Source organism: Aethalodelphis obliquidens, unplaced genomic scaffold (genome assembly GCF_003676395.1).
Source record: "Aethalodelphis obliquidens isolate GAN/ISIS:26980383/991018 unplaced genomic scaffold, ASM367639v1 scaffold43, whole genome shotgun sequence".
In the NCBI taxonomy this organism is placed as follows: domain Eukaryota; kingdom Metazoa; phylum Chordata; class Mammalia; order Artiodactyla; family Delphinidae; genus Aethalodelphis; species Aethalodelphis obliquidens.
Genome location: NW_020837987.1, coordinates 8,067,663 through 8,085,082, shown reverse-complemented (window position 1 = coordinate 8,085,082; position 17,420 = coordinate 8,067,663). Strand labels below are relative to the sequence as shown.

General features: G+C 48.3%; 1 protein-coding gene across 6 annotated transcripts; it reads left to right on the top strand.

The window, feature by feature from the left end:
* Nucleotides 1–2: 2 nt before the first annotated feature.
* RINL (Ras and Rab interactor like) lies at nucleotides 3–9,187 on the top strand. Of its 6 annotated transcripts, XM_027079478.1 has the most exons (14): nucleotides 3–262; nucleotides 1,342–1,433; nucleotides 1,633–1,792; nucleotides 3,065–3,167; nucleotides 4,126–4,198; nucleotides 4,282–4,346; nucleotides 4,605–4,754; nucleotides 4,840–5,238; nucleotides 5,640–5,957; nucleotides 6,218–6,349; nucleotides 6,501–6,664; nucleotides 6,747–6,794; nucleotides 7,993–8,066; nucleotides 9,011–9,187. In XM_027079478.1, the coding sequence occupies exons 2-13, from the start codon at nucleotides 1,381–1,383 to the stop codon at nucleotides 8,026–8,028; spliced, it is 1,701 nt and encodes a 566-aa protein (XP_026935279.1). In that variant the 5' UTR covers nucleotides 3–262; nucleotides 1,342–1,380; the 3' UTR covers nucleotides 8,029–8,066; nucleotides 9,011–9,187. The 6 variants fall into 6 exon arrangements, with proteins under 6 accessions (XP_026935279.1, XP_026935276.1, XP_026935277.1 ...); XM_027079480.1 differs by lacking the exons at nucleotides 3–262; nucleotides 1,342–1,433 and adding an exon at nucleotides 2,261–2,530 and having other exon boundaries at nucleotides 1,697–1,792; XM_027079475.1 differs by having other exon boundaries at nucleotides 3–1,792.
* The last annotated feature ends 8,233 nt before the right edge of the window (nucleotides 9,188–17,420 follow it).

Here is a 17,420-nt window from a genome sequence, read left to right as displayed (position 1 = left end):
GAAAGGGTGAAGGGTGCCGAAGGGTGCCGAGAGGGGACTCCTGGGGCCGTGGGAGCCTCATGGTTCTTACCCCTGGACTCCCAGACTGCCAGGGTCCCTTCCTCCAGAGCCCGGTCACCTAAGGCCCGAGCCCCCGGAAAGAGGGAGGAGGGTCGATTTCAAATACCCCCAGCCCCGCCTCTTCCCCCTGCCCACTCAGCTTCCTCTCTCTGCGAGGAACACTTTCACTTCCTGCTACTCCAGGCCTCCCCTCGGAGAACAGGTAGGGGTCCCCAGGGACTGAGCAGCTGGCATCATCACCCCGCCACTGACCCACTGCCTCCCTGAGGTATCAGGCAGCTGCCGCCATCGCATCCTGCCCAGCACCACCCATCTCCTTCTCCCCTTCTCATGGGACCCAGGCAAGCATCTGTCTCCCTCCCCCCACCCCTCCTGACTGCTCTCCCCTGGCCAGGGCACCTGCTCTCTGTCCCCCACTTCCTAATACCCTGGGCTTCTGGTCAGTGGGCTGATTGATTTGTTTAGCTGTTTATTTTCCATCCCCTGTACCCACCCCAAGAAGAATGGAAGCCCCTGGGAGCAGGGGCCTATTCTGCCCATCACCCTCTTCCTCAGGCACCCTTTTACCCTACTCTGGGCCTGTACTCAATAAATATTTGTTGGATGGATGGGTGCACAGATGGATGGATGGATGCATGGATGGACCTAGGACTCCTACTCCTGGGACTGCTGTAGGGAAAATATTTTAGAATGCCCACCTTAACTGATAACCCACTGTAGGACTCTCTACCTGGTTAGAGGGTTGGGGTCCGATGGATAGAGGGACAGATGTGTGATAAAGCAAAAAGAATAATAGTAAAATCTAGGTAGCGGGTATGTGGATGTTCCCTGTAAAATTATTTCAGCTTTTCTGAATGTTTTAAATCTCTCATAATAAAACGTTGGGAGAAAATATCTGAGGGCTCCTCTGTGGTCTGGGAAGGGAGGGAGAGGAAATGTGGTATAACATTTGTCACAGTTACAGAGTGCCTGCTGTGGGCAGAGCCCTTTTCCGGGCACTGTATTTTGACAAGGTTGTTAGTTAGCTGGTCCACATTCATAAGGCTGCACCGGATGTTATAATCTGAAATATTACCCTACCCCTTGGTAAATAGCTATCAATTTGAGTCATCTTCCTCCCCCACTACGTCAAGACTCAAGACTCCTGGGATCCCCAGATCGCCCCACCATCCAGCAAATAAAGAATTAATACCTGGCACAGCAACGGGTCTCAAGTCCATTCTGATTGGTCAAGGTCTCTGCCATGCGGGTTGTAAATAGACTTATCTTTCTCCCTGCCAGAGGCCAGACCATGGCTCACTGGCCTTCTGCAACCTGAGGATGATGGTACAGCCAGAGGACAAGGCCTCAGCAGGCCCCACCGATGGGCAGAGGTGAGGGCTGCTGGGGCTGTCTCCAGCTCCTGCCCCTGGATTCAGAAGCCCCTTCCATCCAGTTCCCACCCGCCACAGGACCCAGAACCCCATCTCTGACCCTTTGCCCCTGGGCTTCCCCTTCCTGTACCTTTGACCCCATCTCAGTGTCCAACTGCCTTCCTCTGTCCCCTGGTCTCCTGGTCCCTGCGTGTCCCAGACTAATCCCATCACAGGCGAATGGAGCAGGTGAGACCCCCTTAAGAGTCCTTGGGACCCCAGAACCACTCCTTCGCCTTCAGAGGACATGGGGGGTGTGGCAGATCCCAGAGCTGGATGCCCAGGATGCAAAAGCCCTTCTGGAGCTGTGGCCACCAGGGGTAAGTGCTCACAGCCGGGGACCCTCTCTGACCCTCCCCATGACACTCTGAATCAGTTCAGACCCTGCTGGTTGCTAGTGACAACCACAGCACAGACCAGGCAAACTGAAAGGCTACTTATTGATTCAAATGACTGAAAAGCCCAGAAGTAAAAGTAATTTCAGGAATGTCTGGATCCTGAACATCAGACAATGTATACATTTCTCTTCATTCCACTTCTTGGCTTGGTTTTTCTGTTTTTCCCTTTTTTTTGTTTTGCCACAAGGCTTGTAGGGTCTTAGTTCCCTGGCCAGGCGTTGAACCTGGGCCCTCAGCAGTGAAAGCGCAGAATCCTAACCACTGGACCGCCAGGGAATTCCCTTGGCTTTGCTTTAAACTGCAGGGAATTCTAAATATTTGGGGATGCAAGTAAACACTTGTTCTGTAATAGCTTAGATAAATAGGCATTTATCTTTCTAACATAACCAGAAAGGTAGCTGCAGGCTCCAGTTCTGCTCCTCGGGTGACATCAAGGCCATCTTCTCTGCAATTCTCCTGGACTTCCCTCATGGTCATCCAGTGGCTGCCCCGGACCCAAGCACATGTGTGCATTCCAGGCAGGAGGAAGGAAGAAAGGAGGCACCAGTTGCATTGTTTTCTTTTACTAGGAAAAACAAAAGCCTTCACAATTGATTCAGAATATACAGATAAGGCCCAGGTAGCAACATTTTTAAAAGCTCACCTGGGAGTTATACAGAGGTGAGAACCACTGCCTACATCACTCATTATCCATCTTCTATGGCTGGGCCTATTAATGCCCTGAATAAAGCTGGAGTTCTGCAAGGAATAGGGAATAGATCTGGATAAAGCAACTAACAGGTATACCACAGTTTCCTCCTCAGGGAGGCTTTCTCTTTGTAGTTAGAGAGATGGCTGGCCCCAGCTCAGGGCCACATCTCGCCAGCTTAGCAACCTCCGTGTAAAAAGAGGCCTCTTTCCAAAGAGCTCCAGCAAAAATCCTGTGGAAGATTTCCATTGGCTGAGCTTGGTGCACGTGCCCATCTCTGAACCAATCACAGTGGTCAGAGAACACTGTCAATCCTATTGGCCAGGTCAGGTCATGGACCCACCCCTAGAGCTTGACGGAGAGTTAGTCACCCACAGGACCTAGAGTAGAGAGTGGAGTAGAGAGTTTTCTAAAGGAAATTTGAGGTGTGGAACCCAAAATGAGGGCAATGGATGCTAGGCAGGCACAAATCCTCTTCAAGCTGAACTTTGCCTCCATTCCCCCAGAGTTTCCTGGTCATAGGACATGATCCCAGACAGGTCCTTGTGTTGAGGACAGGACCTTCACCAGGGGAAATCAACACCTACCAGATCCTGAAGCTTCCTGGAGGTGAGGAGCCTATACCCCCAAGTTTGCAGTCCACAGCAAATTTATCACCAAGATTGGTCAGTTTTAATTCTAAAATATCTCCTGAATCTCCCCAATGCTCTCTACCTCCATCACCCTAATCCTAGCCACCATCACCTCTTGCCCAGACAATTTCAGTAGCCTCCTCTCTGGTCTTCCTGCTCCCACCCTTTTCTTCCATTCTGAACACGGCAGCCAGAGTGATATTTTCAAACATCAATCAGATGTTATACATTCCTGCCCTAAACCCTGCAAAGGACATGCAACATCTTTAGATAAACATTAAACTCCTTACAGCCCATCATGGCCTATAAGGTGATGAATGATTAGCTCCTGCCCACCTCTCCATCTACAGCCCTTCATTCTCTCTACTCTAGACACACTGTTTTCCCTGTTTCTTGAGCATGCTAAATGTGTCCCAACTTCAGGGCCTTTGTATTTGTTTTTCCTGCATGAATGCCCTTCCTTGAATGGTTAGTTTAGTCTCCATCGTTTAGGCCTCTGTAGAAATGTAATCTTCCTTGGCCACCACAGCTAATGAGAGCCCTGGTCACTTTCAATCACTCCATTTCATTCATAGCACTCAATACATTATACACTTATCTTTATTTGTTTACTCATTCGTTTTTGTCTCCCTCCACTAAAAGGTAAACTACAGGAAGACAGAGAATGTATCTGCCTTTTGACAACTGTATCCCTAGTGCCTGAAAATGAATAGGTGCTCAATAAATATTTGTCTAATGAATGAATCCTATTTGGTGGCATAAGCGGAATGCAAGCCTAAAGTCACAGGAAAAGATAGGGACTGCAAGGGTAGAAATTTCCTTGTTCTGAAGGTTCTTGGGGGACCTGCAGGACTGGGGAAGAGAGAGTCCCAGGGAAAAGAAGGCTGCTACCCCTCGAGTTTTCTAACTTGTTCCTCCTTGCCCTCTCCCTGCAGGTGTGTCTCTGGAGTCCTCTAACCTCTGCATGTCAGACCTGCCCCATCTCCTGGCCTTCCTATCAGCCAGCAGGTACAGGTCACCTTTCAAAAGGGCTAAGGGGGATCCTTCCCTATGATACCTCACCCATACTGTGACTCCTCATTTTTTCTCAGGGATGTTTTGCCCAGAACACTGCTCTTGCCCCCTCCCACTCTAGGGCCTGGAGACCAAAACACAGGTGAGGCATGATTCTCTAATGGAGGAAGAGGCCACCTTTCCACCTCCTTAGTCCAGGAGGATGGTACTTGAGGGACCAAACTACAGGGTTCGAGGGAAGATAAGGCTGGGGTTTGAGAAAGGTGGGGGGGGGGTGCTCGACTCCTGGGCCCGAATGAGGAGGTGCCAGGGACCAAGCCTCAGTTCTTCCAGTAACGAAGCTGGACACTAAGGCTGGCCCCTTGGACACCTGGGACACCTCACTTCTGCTGGCCCCCAGATCCTCTGCAGATTGGCAGCATCCAACTCAACACCTCAGGGAGGGTGTTCTTTGTGGTGAACAAGCTCTACCTGGAGACCCACAGAGGGTGGGAGATGGAGCAGACGCCCCCAGAGACAACTCCAGAGACTGCCGAGAGACATGGTCCAGGTTAGATGAGCAGGGCCCTGGGCCCCGGAGGGATGAAGGAGCTGCCGCCACTGTTTTGTGGAACTCAACCCTCTCTCCCCATCAGCCCCCAGGACCCCAGCCCCTCACCAGGTCTCCTGGGTGGAAGGCCCACTCAGCCCAGAAGTACACCATCCTAGGCCAGCTCTGGCCAGCCTGGTGGAAGAGAAGAAGGAGGATGACTACAAAGATGAAGAAGAGGGAGCTGAGGATGCGCTCACGCGTCACATCCGGGCTCTAGCCAGGGCCCGGAGCAGCTACGTGGCCAGGCAGTTCCGGGGCTTTCGGGTGCGCCTCACCTCAGAGGCTGAAGGTCCCCACAGGCCTGGGGACCCGGCCACAGAGCTGCTTCAGGATATGCGGCACCTCCTTGCTGACCTCCAAGATCACTTAGCAAAGGACCCCGATGTCAGGGCTGTCTTTGAGAGCAGGGCTCCCGGGGCCCCCCAGAAGGACGAGGATCTAGGTAATGAGGAGGGCTGAGAGGGAACTTAGGGCCACTCTCCCAACCCGCACAGGTTCACGTTTGCCATCTCTTGGCCCTACATAGGTGTTCACACCCAACTTCCTTATCTCCATCTGTGTGCATACCTGTTTCCTTTTCTACTCACACGCCCTTTCCTACATGTAATAATACCTATTCTGTTCACCACTGCTCCATCTCACACACGTGTGACAGCCATACTCTCTCTCCCACGTGCTCGTTCACACCCAGGCTCCTTCCACACGTGCTCACACCTAAATCTACACAAGTGGGTGGCCACAGGCTAGGAAGGTGTTGCGGTTGGCGAGGATGGGTCGCTGGAGAGAGAGGGTAGGCATAGGTCAGCCTGGCGACCCTTCCTTCACCCATCTCAACCCCTGCAGGCCCCGCGGTGGAGGCGGCCCTGTGCCGGGCGGTGCTGGCGCCTCTGAAGCCGGCCCTGTGGACTCGACTCCGCACGCTCCGCGCCCCAGCTCTGCGGCAACTGCGGCGGCGACAGATAGCCCTGCGGGCGGAGGCGGGGCCTCCGGGAGCTCAGGGGGCGGGGCATGAGAGGCGGGGCCCCGTCCCCGCCCTGCGAAGCCGCATCCACGCGCGCCTGGCGCGCCTCCACTCAGCCTGCGCCCCACGCCGCAAGGTGTCGCTCCTGCTGGCGGTGTGCAGTGACGTCTACGAGGGCCTGGCTCGGGACGAAAACCAAGGTAAAGGAGGAGTCTTGAGTCTACCTGAATGTGGAGTGGCTTGAGGGTTACAGGAGCCAGGTAGAAGGCTCCCGTGCACACGTCGAGGGGAAGATGGCATGCTCTAGCAGGAGGCGTCTACGCGGGCCGCGGGAATCTAGTAACGGGCGTTTGCATGCCCGGCAAAGTGGAAGGGCAGCCAGCACTTGCGGTCCTGGGGATCGGATGGAAGGTGCCTGCACGCCCCGTCCACCCCAGAGCCTGTCCTCCGGCTCCCCTAGAGCCCCTGGGGGCCGACGCCTTCCTGCCAGCGCTAACAGAGGAACTAATCTGGAGTCCGGACATTGGGGAGACTCAGCTTGACGTGGAGTTTCTCATGGAGCTCTTGGATCCGGACGAGCTACGGGGAGAGGGTGACGCCCCAGCCCCAGAACGCCGGGACCCAAGAGGGGGCGCCCTAGGCCGCCCGCCTGCAGCGGGAGGGAAGGCGGTCAACCTGCAGGGAGCCTGCAGGCGGCCAGGGAACCTGAGGGGGCTGCGCTGACCTCCCCTTCTTGCCCCTAGCCGGGTACTACCTGACCACGTGGTTTGGGGCCCTGTACCACATTGCCCACTACCAGCCCGACACGGGCCGCGCGCCCCAGGGGCTCAGCTCTGAGGCCCGGGCCTCCCTGCGCCAGTGGCACCGCAGGCGGACGCTGCATAGACAGAGCCCCACCGAAGCCCAGGTGATCGCCCCTCTGGACTGCGGGTGGAGGGGAGGGCTGGATCTGTTGCCTTTCTGACCCAGGCTCCTGCCTCTCCCCACAGGCCAAGTTGCCCTTTGAGGAACCATGGGCAATAGAGATTGTGCAAGAGGCCAGTGATGATTAGAGTCTCAGACCCTTCTGCTCCGCAAGCAAGATTCGGGAAGCACCTAGGGCAGCACCAACTTCTGACCCCTGTAGTTTAGACTAGAGGCAGCAAGAAGGAGGGGCTCCCAGGAAAAGGAAACGGGTCTGAGGGAAGACCTCTGAGCCTTTGCATTGGCTGTCCCTGCTTCCTGGAATGCCATTCCCGGATATCCACACTGCTCCTTCCCTCCCTTCCTTCAGATCTTTAGGCAGATGTCACCTTCTCAGTGAGGCTCTCTTCCAGACACCCCTGTCTAAAACCACAGCTTCTCTGGCTTGCCCTTTCTGTGGTAAACAGAATAATGCCCCCCCAAGATGTTCACCCCCTAATCTCCATACTCTGTGAATATGTTACCTTAAGTGGTAAAAGGGACTTTACAGATGTGATTAAATTAAGGATCTTGGACTTCTCTGGTGGTCCAGGGGTTAAGACTCCGCGCTTCCACTGTGGGGGCTGGGGGTTCGATCCCTGGTGGGGGAAGTTCCGCATACCGTGGGGTGCGGCCAAAAAAAAAAAAAATTAAGGGTCTTGTGATGGATTCAGGTGGGCCCGATGTAATCCCCAGGGTCCTTATTAGAGGGAGGCAGTGGGGTCAGATTCAGAGGAAGAGATGTGATGATGCAAGCAGAGGTCGGAGTGATGTGTCCAGGAGCCAAACAATGTAGGCATCCTCTAGAAGCTGAAAAAGACAAGGAATGGATTTTCCCCTGGAACCTCCAAAAGGAACTCAGCTTTCGATTTTGTTTTTTTTTAATTAAAGTATAGTTAATTTACAATGTTGTGTTAGTTTCAAGTGTACAGCAAAGTGATTCAGTTATGTATATATATATTCTTTTTCAGATTCCTTTCCATTATAGGTTATTACAAAATATTGAGTATAGTTCCCTGTGCTATACAGTAGGTCCTTGTTGTTTACCTATTTTATGTATAGTAGTGTATATATATTAATCCCAAACTCCTAATTTATCTCTCCCTCCCTCCCTACCTCTGCTATCCCTTTTGGTAACCATTAGTTTGTTTTCTATGTCTGTGAGTCTCTTTCTGTTTTGTAAATAAGTTCATTTGTATCTTTTTGGGGGGAAGGGATTCCACATATAAGTGATACCACATGACATTTGTCTTTCTCTGTCTGACTTACTTCACTTAATATGATAATCTCTAGGTCCACTCAAGTTCAGCCTTTGATTTTAGACCCTAAGACACATTTTGGACATCTGACCTTTAGAACTGCAACAGGTAATAAATGGGTGTTTTTTTAAGCCACTAAGTTTGTGGTAATTTGTTACAGCAGCCATAGGAAACACTCCCCTACCCTGATCTTTTTTTTTCCATAGAAGCTTTCACTTCCAATCATTCCATATAATATACTTATTTACTGTGTTAATTGTCCATAATCTTCTCCCTCCCCTTAGGACAGTGCTGTCCAATAGAAATAGAATACAAGCTACACATGTAATTCTAAATACTCTCCTAGCTACATTAAAAAATAAAAAGGAAAAAAAAAAAGAGAAAAATAAAAAAAAAATAAAAAGAAACGAGTGAATTTAACTTTAATAACATATCCGATTTAACCCATTATATCACTTCTCAAGCGCAGCACATCTCAAGCGCTCAATAGCCACTCAGGGCCTGTAGCTACCATTTTTAGACAGTGAGTACAGCCTTAGGACGTCAGCTCCAGGAGGCTATGGATCTCTGTTCTGTTCATAGCTGTATCCTCAGTGCCTAGACAAATGCCTGGCACACAGTAGGTGTTCAATAAATACTTGTTCAGTGAACACATTTTCTGTGGTAGGCTGAAAATGGCTCCCCGCAAAGATATCCATGTCCTAATCTCTGGAATCCGTGAATGTTACCTTATTTGGAAAGGGGTCTTTGCAGATGTTATCAAATTAAGGATTTTTTTTCCCCATGCCCTGAGGCTTGCAGGATCTTAGCTCCCAGACCAGGGATTGAACCTGGGCCCATGACAGTGAAAGCGCTGGGTCCTATCCACTGGACCTCCAGGGAAGTCCCAAATTAAGGATTAAAATGGAGGGATTATCCTGGAATATCGAGGGGGGCTCTAAATACAACCACATGTGTCCTTATAAAAGGAAGACAAAGGAAGACTTGACACAAACAGGAGAAGGCACTATAAAGGCAGAGCAGAGAGAGATCTGAAAATGTTGGCCTTGCAGATTGGAGTGACGTGGCCACAAGCCAAGGAACACTTTCCAGAAGCTGGAAGAGGCAAGGAACGGAGCCTGCAGAACAAGTGTGGCCCAGCTGACACCTTGATTTCAGCCCAGTGATACTGATGTTTAATTTCTGGCCTCCGGAACTGGAGGAGAATAAATTTCTGTTGTTTTAAGCCACCGAGTTTGTAGTCATTCGTTACACCAGCCCCAGGAAACTTACAGAGTCTCAGCACTATTAATGAAAAGGAAAAATAAGAGTAGAATTAATACTCAACCTCATTCCAGCAACAAGGACATTTGTCTACTAGAAAAATAGGAAAATCCCTCTTAATCCATCTAATGAAGAGATGCATTGCCATTAAAATTTTACATTTTATAATGATCAAAATGCTGTAATTTTAGATGTCAACTGAAAAATGTCCCAGGGAATAGAGTTTTTTCACAATTGTTTTTGAAAGCCAAGAACCTTGAGGATGGCTGCATTGGGCAGTGAAGCAGGAAGAAGGGATTGGAGAGACTGCAGGACACAGTATCTGATCTTATGTTCATACAGCACTGAGCGGGGTGGTCAGACCCCAGGAGATGGGAGGAGTCATGTCCTGTAAGAAGGAGCTGACCTCCAGGGCAAGCAGGGCATCAAGAATTTCATTGATTTATTATGTGTTTATGTATGTACATATGTATTTATTTATTTTAAATTGTAGGAAAAATATATAATTTACGCTCTTATCTTTTTTAAATTTTTATTTATTTATTTTTGGCTGTATTGGTTCCTTGTTGCTGCAGGCGGGCTTTCTCTAGTTGGGGCGAGCAAGGACTAGTCTTCGTTGTGGTGCACGGGCTTCTCACTGCGGCGGCTTCTCTTGTTGCGGAGCACCGGCTCTAGGCGCGCGGGTTTCAGTAGCTGTGGGTCGCGGGCTTAGTTGCTCCGCAGCATGTGGGATCTTCCCAGACCAGGGCTCGAACCCACGTTCCCTGCATTGGCAGGCAGATTCTTAACCACTGCACCACCAGGGAAGTCCCTACACTTTTTTCTTTTTCTGTTTGTTTGTTTTTGTTTTTTGGCCATGCCGCATGTGGCATCTTAGTTCCCCAACCAGGGATGCGACCCGTACCCACTGCACTGGAAGCTCAGAGTCAACTACTGGACCACCAGGGAAGTCCCCCATCTTACGCATTTATAAGTGTGCAGTTCAGTAGTATTAACGATATTCACATTGTTGTGTAACAGATCTCTGGAACGTTTTCATCTTTTAAATCTAAAACTACCCATTGAACACAGCTCCTATTTCCCCTTCCCCCCAGCACCAGGCAACCACCGTTCTAATTTCTGTTCCCATGATTTTGACACCTCTAGATATCTCATGTAAGTGAAATCATACAGCATTTGTCTCTTGGTGAACTGGTTTATTTCACTAAGCATAAAGTCCTCAAGCCTCATCTGTGTTGTAGCATAGGACAGGATTTCCATCTTTTAAACTTTTTTTTTTTTTTTTTTTTTTTGGGTTACGGGGCCCCTCTCTTCTGTGGGCTCTCCTTCCGCGGGGCACAGGCTCCGGATGCGCAGGCCCAGCGGCCATGGCTCACGGGCCCAGCTGCTCCACGGCATGTGGGATCCTCCAGGACCGGGGCACGAACCCGTGTCCCCTGCATCGGCAGGCGGACTCTCAACCACTGCGCCACCAGGGAAGCCCTAAACTTTTCTTTTTTTTCTTTCTTTCTGGCTGTACCACACGGCATGCGGGATCTTAGTTCCCCGACCAGGGATCAAACCCATGTCCCTGGTAGTTGAAGCGTGGAGTCTTAATCGCTGGACCACCAGAGAAGTCCCCCATCTTTTAAAAGACTGAATAACATTCCATTGTTTGTATATATCACATTTTGTTTATCTAGTCATCCTTCTGTGGACAACTGGGTTGCTTCCACCTCTTGACTATTTTAATACTGCAATGAACAAGAGGGTGCAAATATCTTTTTTGAAATCTTGCTTACATTTCTTTTGGATATATACCCAAAAGTAGCATAGCCAGATCATATGGTAATTCTATGTTTAATGTTTTACAACAGTTTTTAATTTAATTAAAATTAATTTTTTAACAGTTTATCTCTAGGCTGTTTTCCTTAACAGCTGCACTACTTTACATTCCGACCAAGAATGCACACGGGTTCTGATTTCTCTACATCCTTGCCAACACTTATTTTTCTCTTTTTTGGATAGTAGCCATCCTAATGGGTGTAAGGTGATTACCACTGTAGTTTGGGCTTGCATTTTCCTAATGATTAGTGACGTTAGGCATCTTTTCATATGCTTGCTGGCCATTTGTACATCTTCTTTGGAGAAACGTTTACTCAAGTCTTTTGCCCATAATTAAATCGGGTTATTTGTTTTGCTGTTGTTGTTGAGTTGTAGAAGCTCTTTATATCCTGCATGAGTATGTCTTGTGGACAGCCCCACTTGCTGGATTTGTCTGATGTTTCTTCATGATTAGGTTCCAGTCCTGCAGTTAAATGAAGAATACTGTGGAGGTGAGGCTTGGTCCTTCTCAGTACCTCCCATCAGGCACCCCGTGATCTGTGATGCTAAGTTTGCCCATTGAGTTAAGGAGTATATTAGTCTGATTGGACTGCTGTAGCAGAATACCACAGACTGGGTGGTTAAAGAACAGAGATTTGTTTTCTCATGGATCTGGAGGCTGGAAGTCTATTCAGGGGTCAGTAGGGCTGATTTCATTCTGAGGCCTCTCTCCTTGGCTTGGAGGTGCCCATTTTCTCCCTTTGCTTCATATGGTCTTTCTTTTGTGTGTGTCTGTGTCCTAATCTCTTCTTCGTATAAGGACACCACTCACGTTGCATCAGGGCCTGCCCATATGATTTCATTTTCACCTCTTAAAGGCTTTTTCTCCAAATATAGTCACATTCAGAGGTACTGGGGGTTAGGACTTCAACATATGAGTTTGGTGGGGACACACAGTTCAGCCCATAATAGGAAGTGACTGTCAGATTTCTTCCCATTTGAATTATGATGTTATCCGTAGGTGGTACATTGAGGCCCTGTGAATAACCTGTCCCCCAACAACTTTTTTACCCAATGCTTTCAGCACCTCTTTTTTTTTTAGATATTGGGGGTAGGAGTTTATTAATTAATTTATTTATTTTTGCTGTGTTGGGTCTTCGTTTCTGTGCGAGGGCTTTCTCTAGTTGCGGCAAGCGGGGGCCACTCTTCATCACGGCGCGCAGGTCTCTCACTATCGCGGCCTCTCTTGTTGCGGAGCACAGGCTCGAGACGCGCAGGCTCAGTAGTTGTGGCTCATGGACCTAGTTGCTCCGCGGCATGTGAGATCCTCCCAGACCAGGGCTCGAACCCGTGTCCCATGCATTAGCAGGCAGATTCTCAACCACTGCACCACCAGGGAAGCCCCACCTCTTTTTGATCCTTGCTGAATCATTGGATTTATTTGTACTATTATATTCTATTCATGGCTGTTTTCCACTTCCTGGGGTAAAATGATGTTTCCTGTATAAATAAATGGGTTGAATTTTTTAAAAAAAACAGTGAATCGATTTAAAGAAAATGATTAAGTAGCTAAGCGTACAGGTGATGCGTGGATACGAGGCAAAGTATGGGAAAGTGAAACCAAATGGCTGATGTTTGGGGTATCACTGGTTTAGGGCTTTGGCTACACTTTGGAGCTCTGGGCTTCATGCTGCATGCCTCCTCTTGGCCTCCCATTCCCACGGTGTCCCAAACTGGCCACAGCATCTCCCTGAAACCCATTCCTTCTAGTGCCCATCTCAGGGGGCCCCCCGATCCCCTGGTCCCTAGGCCAGCCAAAGCCTGAGCCTCGTCCTGCACCCTTCCTCTCCCCACTCCCTCCCACCCCATCCTCCCTTTCCACGGCCCCATCCTGGTCCAGCCCCAGCCTCCCTCTGCCTCCTGGTTCCAAGTCCTGGGGATCCTCTGCGATACCCACCCACGTGGCAGCCAGAAGGGAATTTTAAAAATAGATCTCAGAGGTCTATCACTCAGGCCAGAAATTAGGTTTGCAAGAAACACTATTTTGTTTTTTATTTAGAGAGATACACATTCCATAGGCAGAATGTGGACCATCTCAGGTGGCGTGGGGGGTAGTTGGTTTTTAAAGGCTGGGTAATTTCATATGCTAATGAGTAGAAGGAATATTCTAACTATTTGGGGGAAGGGGCAGGGGTTTCCACGAATTGGGCCACTGCCCACTTTTTGACCTTTTTTGGTCAGCCTCAGAACTGTCATGGCACCTGTGGGTGTGTCTTTTAGCATATGCTTATGTATTACAATGAGCATATAATGGGGCTCAAGGTTTATGGGAAGTCAAATCTTCTGCCATCTCTGGCCTAGTTGATGCTAACTAGTTTTTGTTGTATTCTCAAATGGCTGCGTCATTCTTTTAACAGTTGTGCCCTGCCCCCGTCCCTCCTGCCTCACCTGGAACGTCTTCCCCAGATGCATGCTCGTCTGACTCCCTTGTGTTTTGCAGGGCTTTGCTCAACTATCACCTTTTCTATGACTTCTCAAAAAGTACAGCCTCCCTTCCTGTTTTATTGTTAATCTTGTTAGGGAGCCGTTGACCAAAACCGCCCAGCTTGGCCAGGCAGGATGATAACCGCTTGCCTGAGTTGTCTCACAATAGAAGGTCCTAGTAAAGAACGAGGTGCTGCCACTGAAAACTAACTGGGAGAATTCGGGAGGGGCTGAACGGAGGGAGGACGTGCCCGCCCATAGTATCTCTGGTAAAACCAGCCCAGAAAAGTTTGAGAGGGGCCAAAAGGTGGAGGGAAGAGATGATATATCCTGCCAACCTCCCAGAAACGCTCACACTGGAATCCATCTAGGCTGAGTGATGTGCGTGCCACCAGGAAGGACCCTGAGTCAAAACGATTGGCCAGGGACAACCTGGAAACTAACCCTATTATAAAACCAGAGACTGTGAGCCACGTGGCAGAGCACTTCTCCTGGGTTCCCTAACCCTGCTGCTCTCCACCCGGATGCCCCTCTCCAATAAAGTCTTTTGCTTTGCAGCGTGTATTTCTCCTCGGACAATTCATTTCTGAGTATTAGACAAGAGCCCTCTCTTGGGCCCTGGAAGGGGTCCCCCTTCCTGCAACAATCTGATACTATATATCAACAGTTTTCAACAGCAACTTGTTAAAAATGCAAATTCTAGAAATAAACCCTGGCACGTATGGTCAAATGATTTTCGACAAGGGTGTCCATATCATTCAATGGGGAAAGGACAGTCTTTTCAACGAATGGTATTGGGGAAACTGGATGGATATCCACGTGCAAAAAAGAATGATGTTGGACCCTTATCTAACACCCTATATAAAGGTTAACCTAAAATGGATCAAAGACCTAAATGTCAAAACTATAAAACTCTTAGAAGAAAACATAGGGGAAAAGCTTCATGATATTGGATTTGGCAATAATTTCTTGGGTGTGATGCCAAAAGAACGGGCAACAACAAAAAAAAGTTAATTGGACTACATCAAAATTTAAAAGTGTGCATGAAAGGAAACAATCAACAGAGTGTTACATCAACCCACGGAATGGGAGAAAATATCTGCAAATCATAAAGGGTCAATATCCAGAATACGTATAGAATTCCTAAAACTCAGCAAAAACCCCACAAAAATCCAATTTTATTTGTTTGTTTATTTATTTATTGGCCACGCTGCATGGCTTGCGGGATCTTAGTTTCCCGACCAGGGATCGAACCCGGGTCCGGTGCCCCCAGCTCTCCCCTGGGCAGTGGAAGCACAGAGATCCTAACCACTGGACTGCCAGGGAATTCCCTACAATCCAATTTTTAAATGAGCAAAGGACTTAAACAGATATTTCTCCAAAAAAGATATGCAAGTGGCTGATAGGCACATGAAAAGATAATAAACGTCACTAATAATTAGGGAAATGCAAATCAAAGCCACTCTAAGCCACTATTTCACGCTCATTAAGGGACAATGTATGTTTTGCCTGTTTATTCTCTGGCTCCCCCCACCCCCCAGCATAGATAATAGCTAATGCTTAGTGGCTTGTATGCCTGTTGGCGGAGGTCATCAAGAGGACACACGTGACTGCCAGTTGACCTGAGAGCTGGGCCCGGGCAATCAGAGTCTCCTCACCCGCTCCCCTGTCCTTGGAATGTACGCTGCCCACTCTTCCCACAGTGGGAGCTGTTCCAAAGACACAGCCTTGGGAGAGCAGGGTTTTGTTGAGACCATCTCGACGGTATGTGTGACTGAGCCCAGTTAAGGCCTCTGTATATAAACTCTGAAGATTCTGGCAGGTGGGTAAGGAGATCTACTTATCCTGTGGCTGCCCAAGATATGAAAAAAGTTCGTATGAACTTTCCCTTGCTTCTTAAACCTGCCATCTACCAATCTGGACATGCCTCTTTCTTGGGTCTCTCCTTGCCTTCTGTGTACAGGGGCCAGTTTGCAAACCAACAATGCCACAACCTTAGGAGGTAAAGATTGTACTATCAGCACCCCCTTTTTACAGAATAAGACTCAGAGATAAGGGGTCTTGCCAAGGCCACATAGCTAGGAAATAGCAGAGCCAGGATTTGGACCAGGCCATCTGGCTCCTCAGCACGTGTGTGGTCCCAACCTAGAAAACCAAATCATCTGGGCTGAGAGAGGGTAAGTCAAACATCATCTCCCCGAGGGTGGGAATTTTGTGTGCCTTGTTCACTGCTGAATCCCCAGTGCCTAGAACAGGGTCCGGCACAAAGCAGTACCCAGTAAATATTTGTCAAATGAAGGAATAAATGAATTAACATAAATACTAAATTTTCACCCGGTTTTTATTGTTGTTGTTGTTAATAGTAATAGTAGTTGGACACCGTGGTACAACTACTTTGGAAAATAACTTTTCTTTAAAAGTTAAATATATACCTACCACATGATCCAGACATTCCACCCCTAGGTATAGACACTAAAAAAATGAAAACATATCCACACAAAGACGCGTACATTGATGTTCATAGCACCTTTATTTGTATAATTGCCAAAAACTGCAAACAACACAAACGTCCATCAGTGGGTGACTTGATAAACAAATTGTGGTGACTTGATAAATAAACTATTCCACACAATGGAACAGCACTCAGAAATAAAAAGAATGGGCTTCCCTGGTGGCGCAGTGGTTGAGAGTCTGCCTGCCGATGCAGGGGACACGGGTTCGTGCCCCGGTCTGGGAAGATCCCACATGCCACGGAGCGGCTGGGCCCGTGAGCCATGGCCGCTGAGCCTGCGCGTCCGGAGCCTGTGCTCCGCAACGGAAGAGATCACAACAGAGAGAGGCCAACAAAAAAAAAAAAAAAAAAAAAAAGGAAGAAAAAAAAAGAAAGAAAAAGGATGAATTATTGTTAAACATGTATGAATCTCAAAATAATTATATTGAATGAAAAAAGCCAGACATGAGAGTACATACTATATAATTCCATTCTAGAAAATGCAAACTAACCAACAGTGATAGAAAGTAGATTAGTGGTTGTCTGGGGATGTGTGTGTGTGGAGGGGTGAGGGATGAAGCGTTTATCAAGAGGCAGGGGGAAATTTGGAGATGATGGATATATTCATTACCTTTTTAGTCATTATCTTCTCTTTTTTTTTTGATGTTCCTGAGAATATATATATATTTTTAAATTTTTATTTTCATGGTTAAGCCATTCATTCTTCTTTTTTAAATGTATTTATTTATTTTAATTAAAAAGAATTTTTTGGGGGGCCGCACTGTGTGGCTTGCAGGATCTTAGTTCCCTGACCAGGGATCAAACCTGCGCACCCTTGCAATGGAAGCACGAAGTCTTAACCACTGGACTGCCAGGGAAGTCCCCTCTTTTTATTTTTTTAATTTTTAAATTTTTTTAAAATTAATTTATTTTATTTGTAATTTATTTTTGGCTGCGTTGGGTCTTCATTGCGGGCTTCTTCTAGTTGCAGCGAGCGGGGGCTACTCTTTATTGCAGTGCACGGGCTTCTCATGGCAGTGGCTTCTCTTGTGGCAGAGCATGGGCTCTAGGCGCGGGCTTCAGTAGCTGTGGCATACGGGCTCACTAGTTGTGGCTCACGGGCTCTAGAACGCAGGCTCAGTAGTTGTGGCGCACGGGCTTGGTTGCTCCGCGGCATGTGGGATCTTCCCGGACCAGGGATTGAACCCGTGTCCCTAGGGATCTTAGTTCCCTGACCACGGATCAAACCTGCGCACGCTTGCAATGGAAGCACAGAGTCTTAACCACTGGACTGCCAGGGAAGTCCCCTCTTTTTATTTTTTAAATTGAAGTATAGTTGATTTACAACATCATGTTAGTTTCAGGTGTACAGCACAGTGATTCTGTTATATATTCTTTTTCAGATTCTCTTTTTAAATTTT

What these genes read in the sequence shown, in the direction of transcription:
- RINL (XM_027079475.1), top strand. Translation starts at nt 1,424, where the DNA reads ATGGGCAGAGGTGAGGGCTGCTGGGGCTGTCTCCAGCTCCTGCCCCTG. An exon ending in TGGAGCTGTGGCCACCAGGG is followed by an intron (nt 1,793 to 3,064) that starts GTAAGTGCTCAC and finishes CCATTCCCCCAG; the next exon opens with AGTTTCCTGGTCATAGGACA. An exon ending in GGACGAGCTACGGGGAGAGG is followed by an intron (nt 6,350 to 6,500) that starts GTGACGCCCCAG and finishes TCTTGCCCCTAG; the next exon opens with CCGGGTACTACCTGACCACG.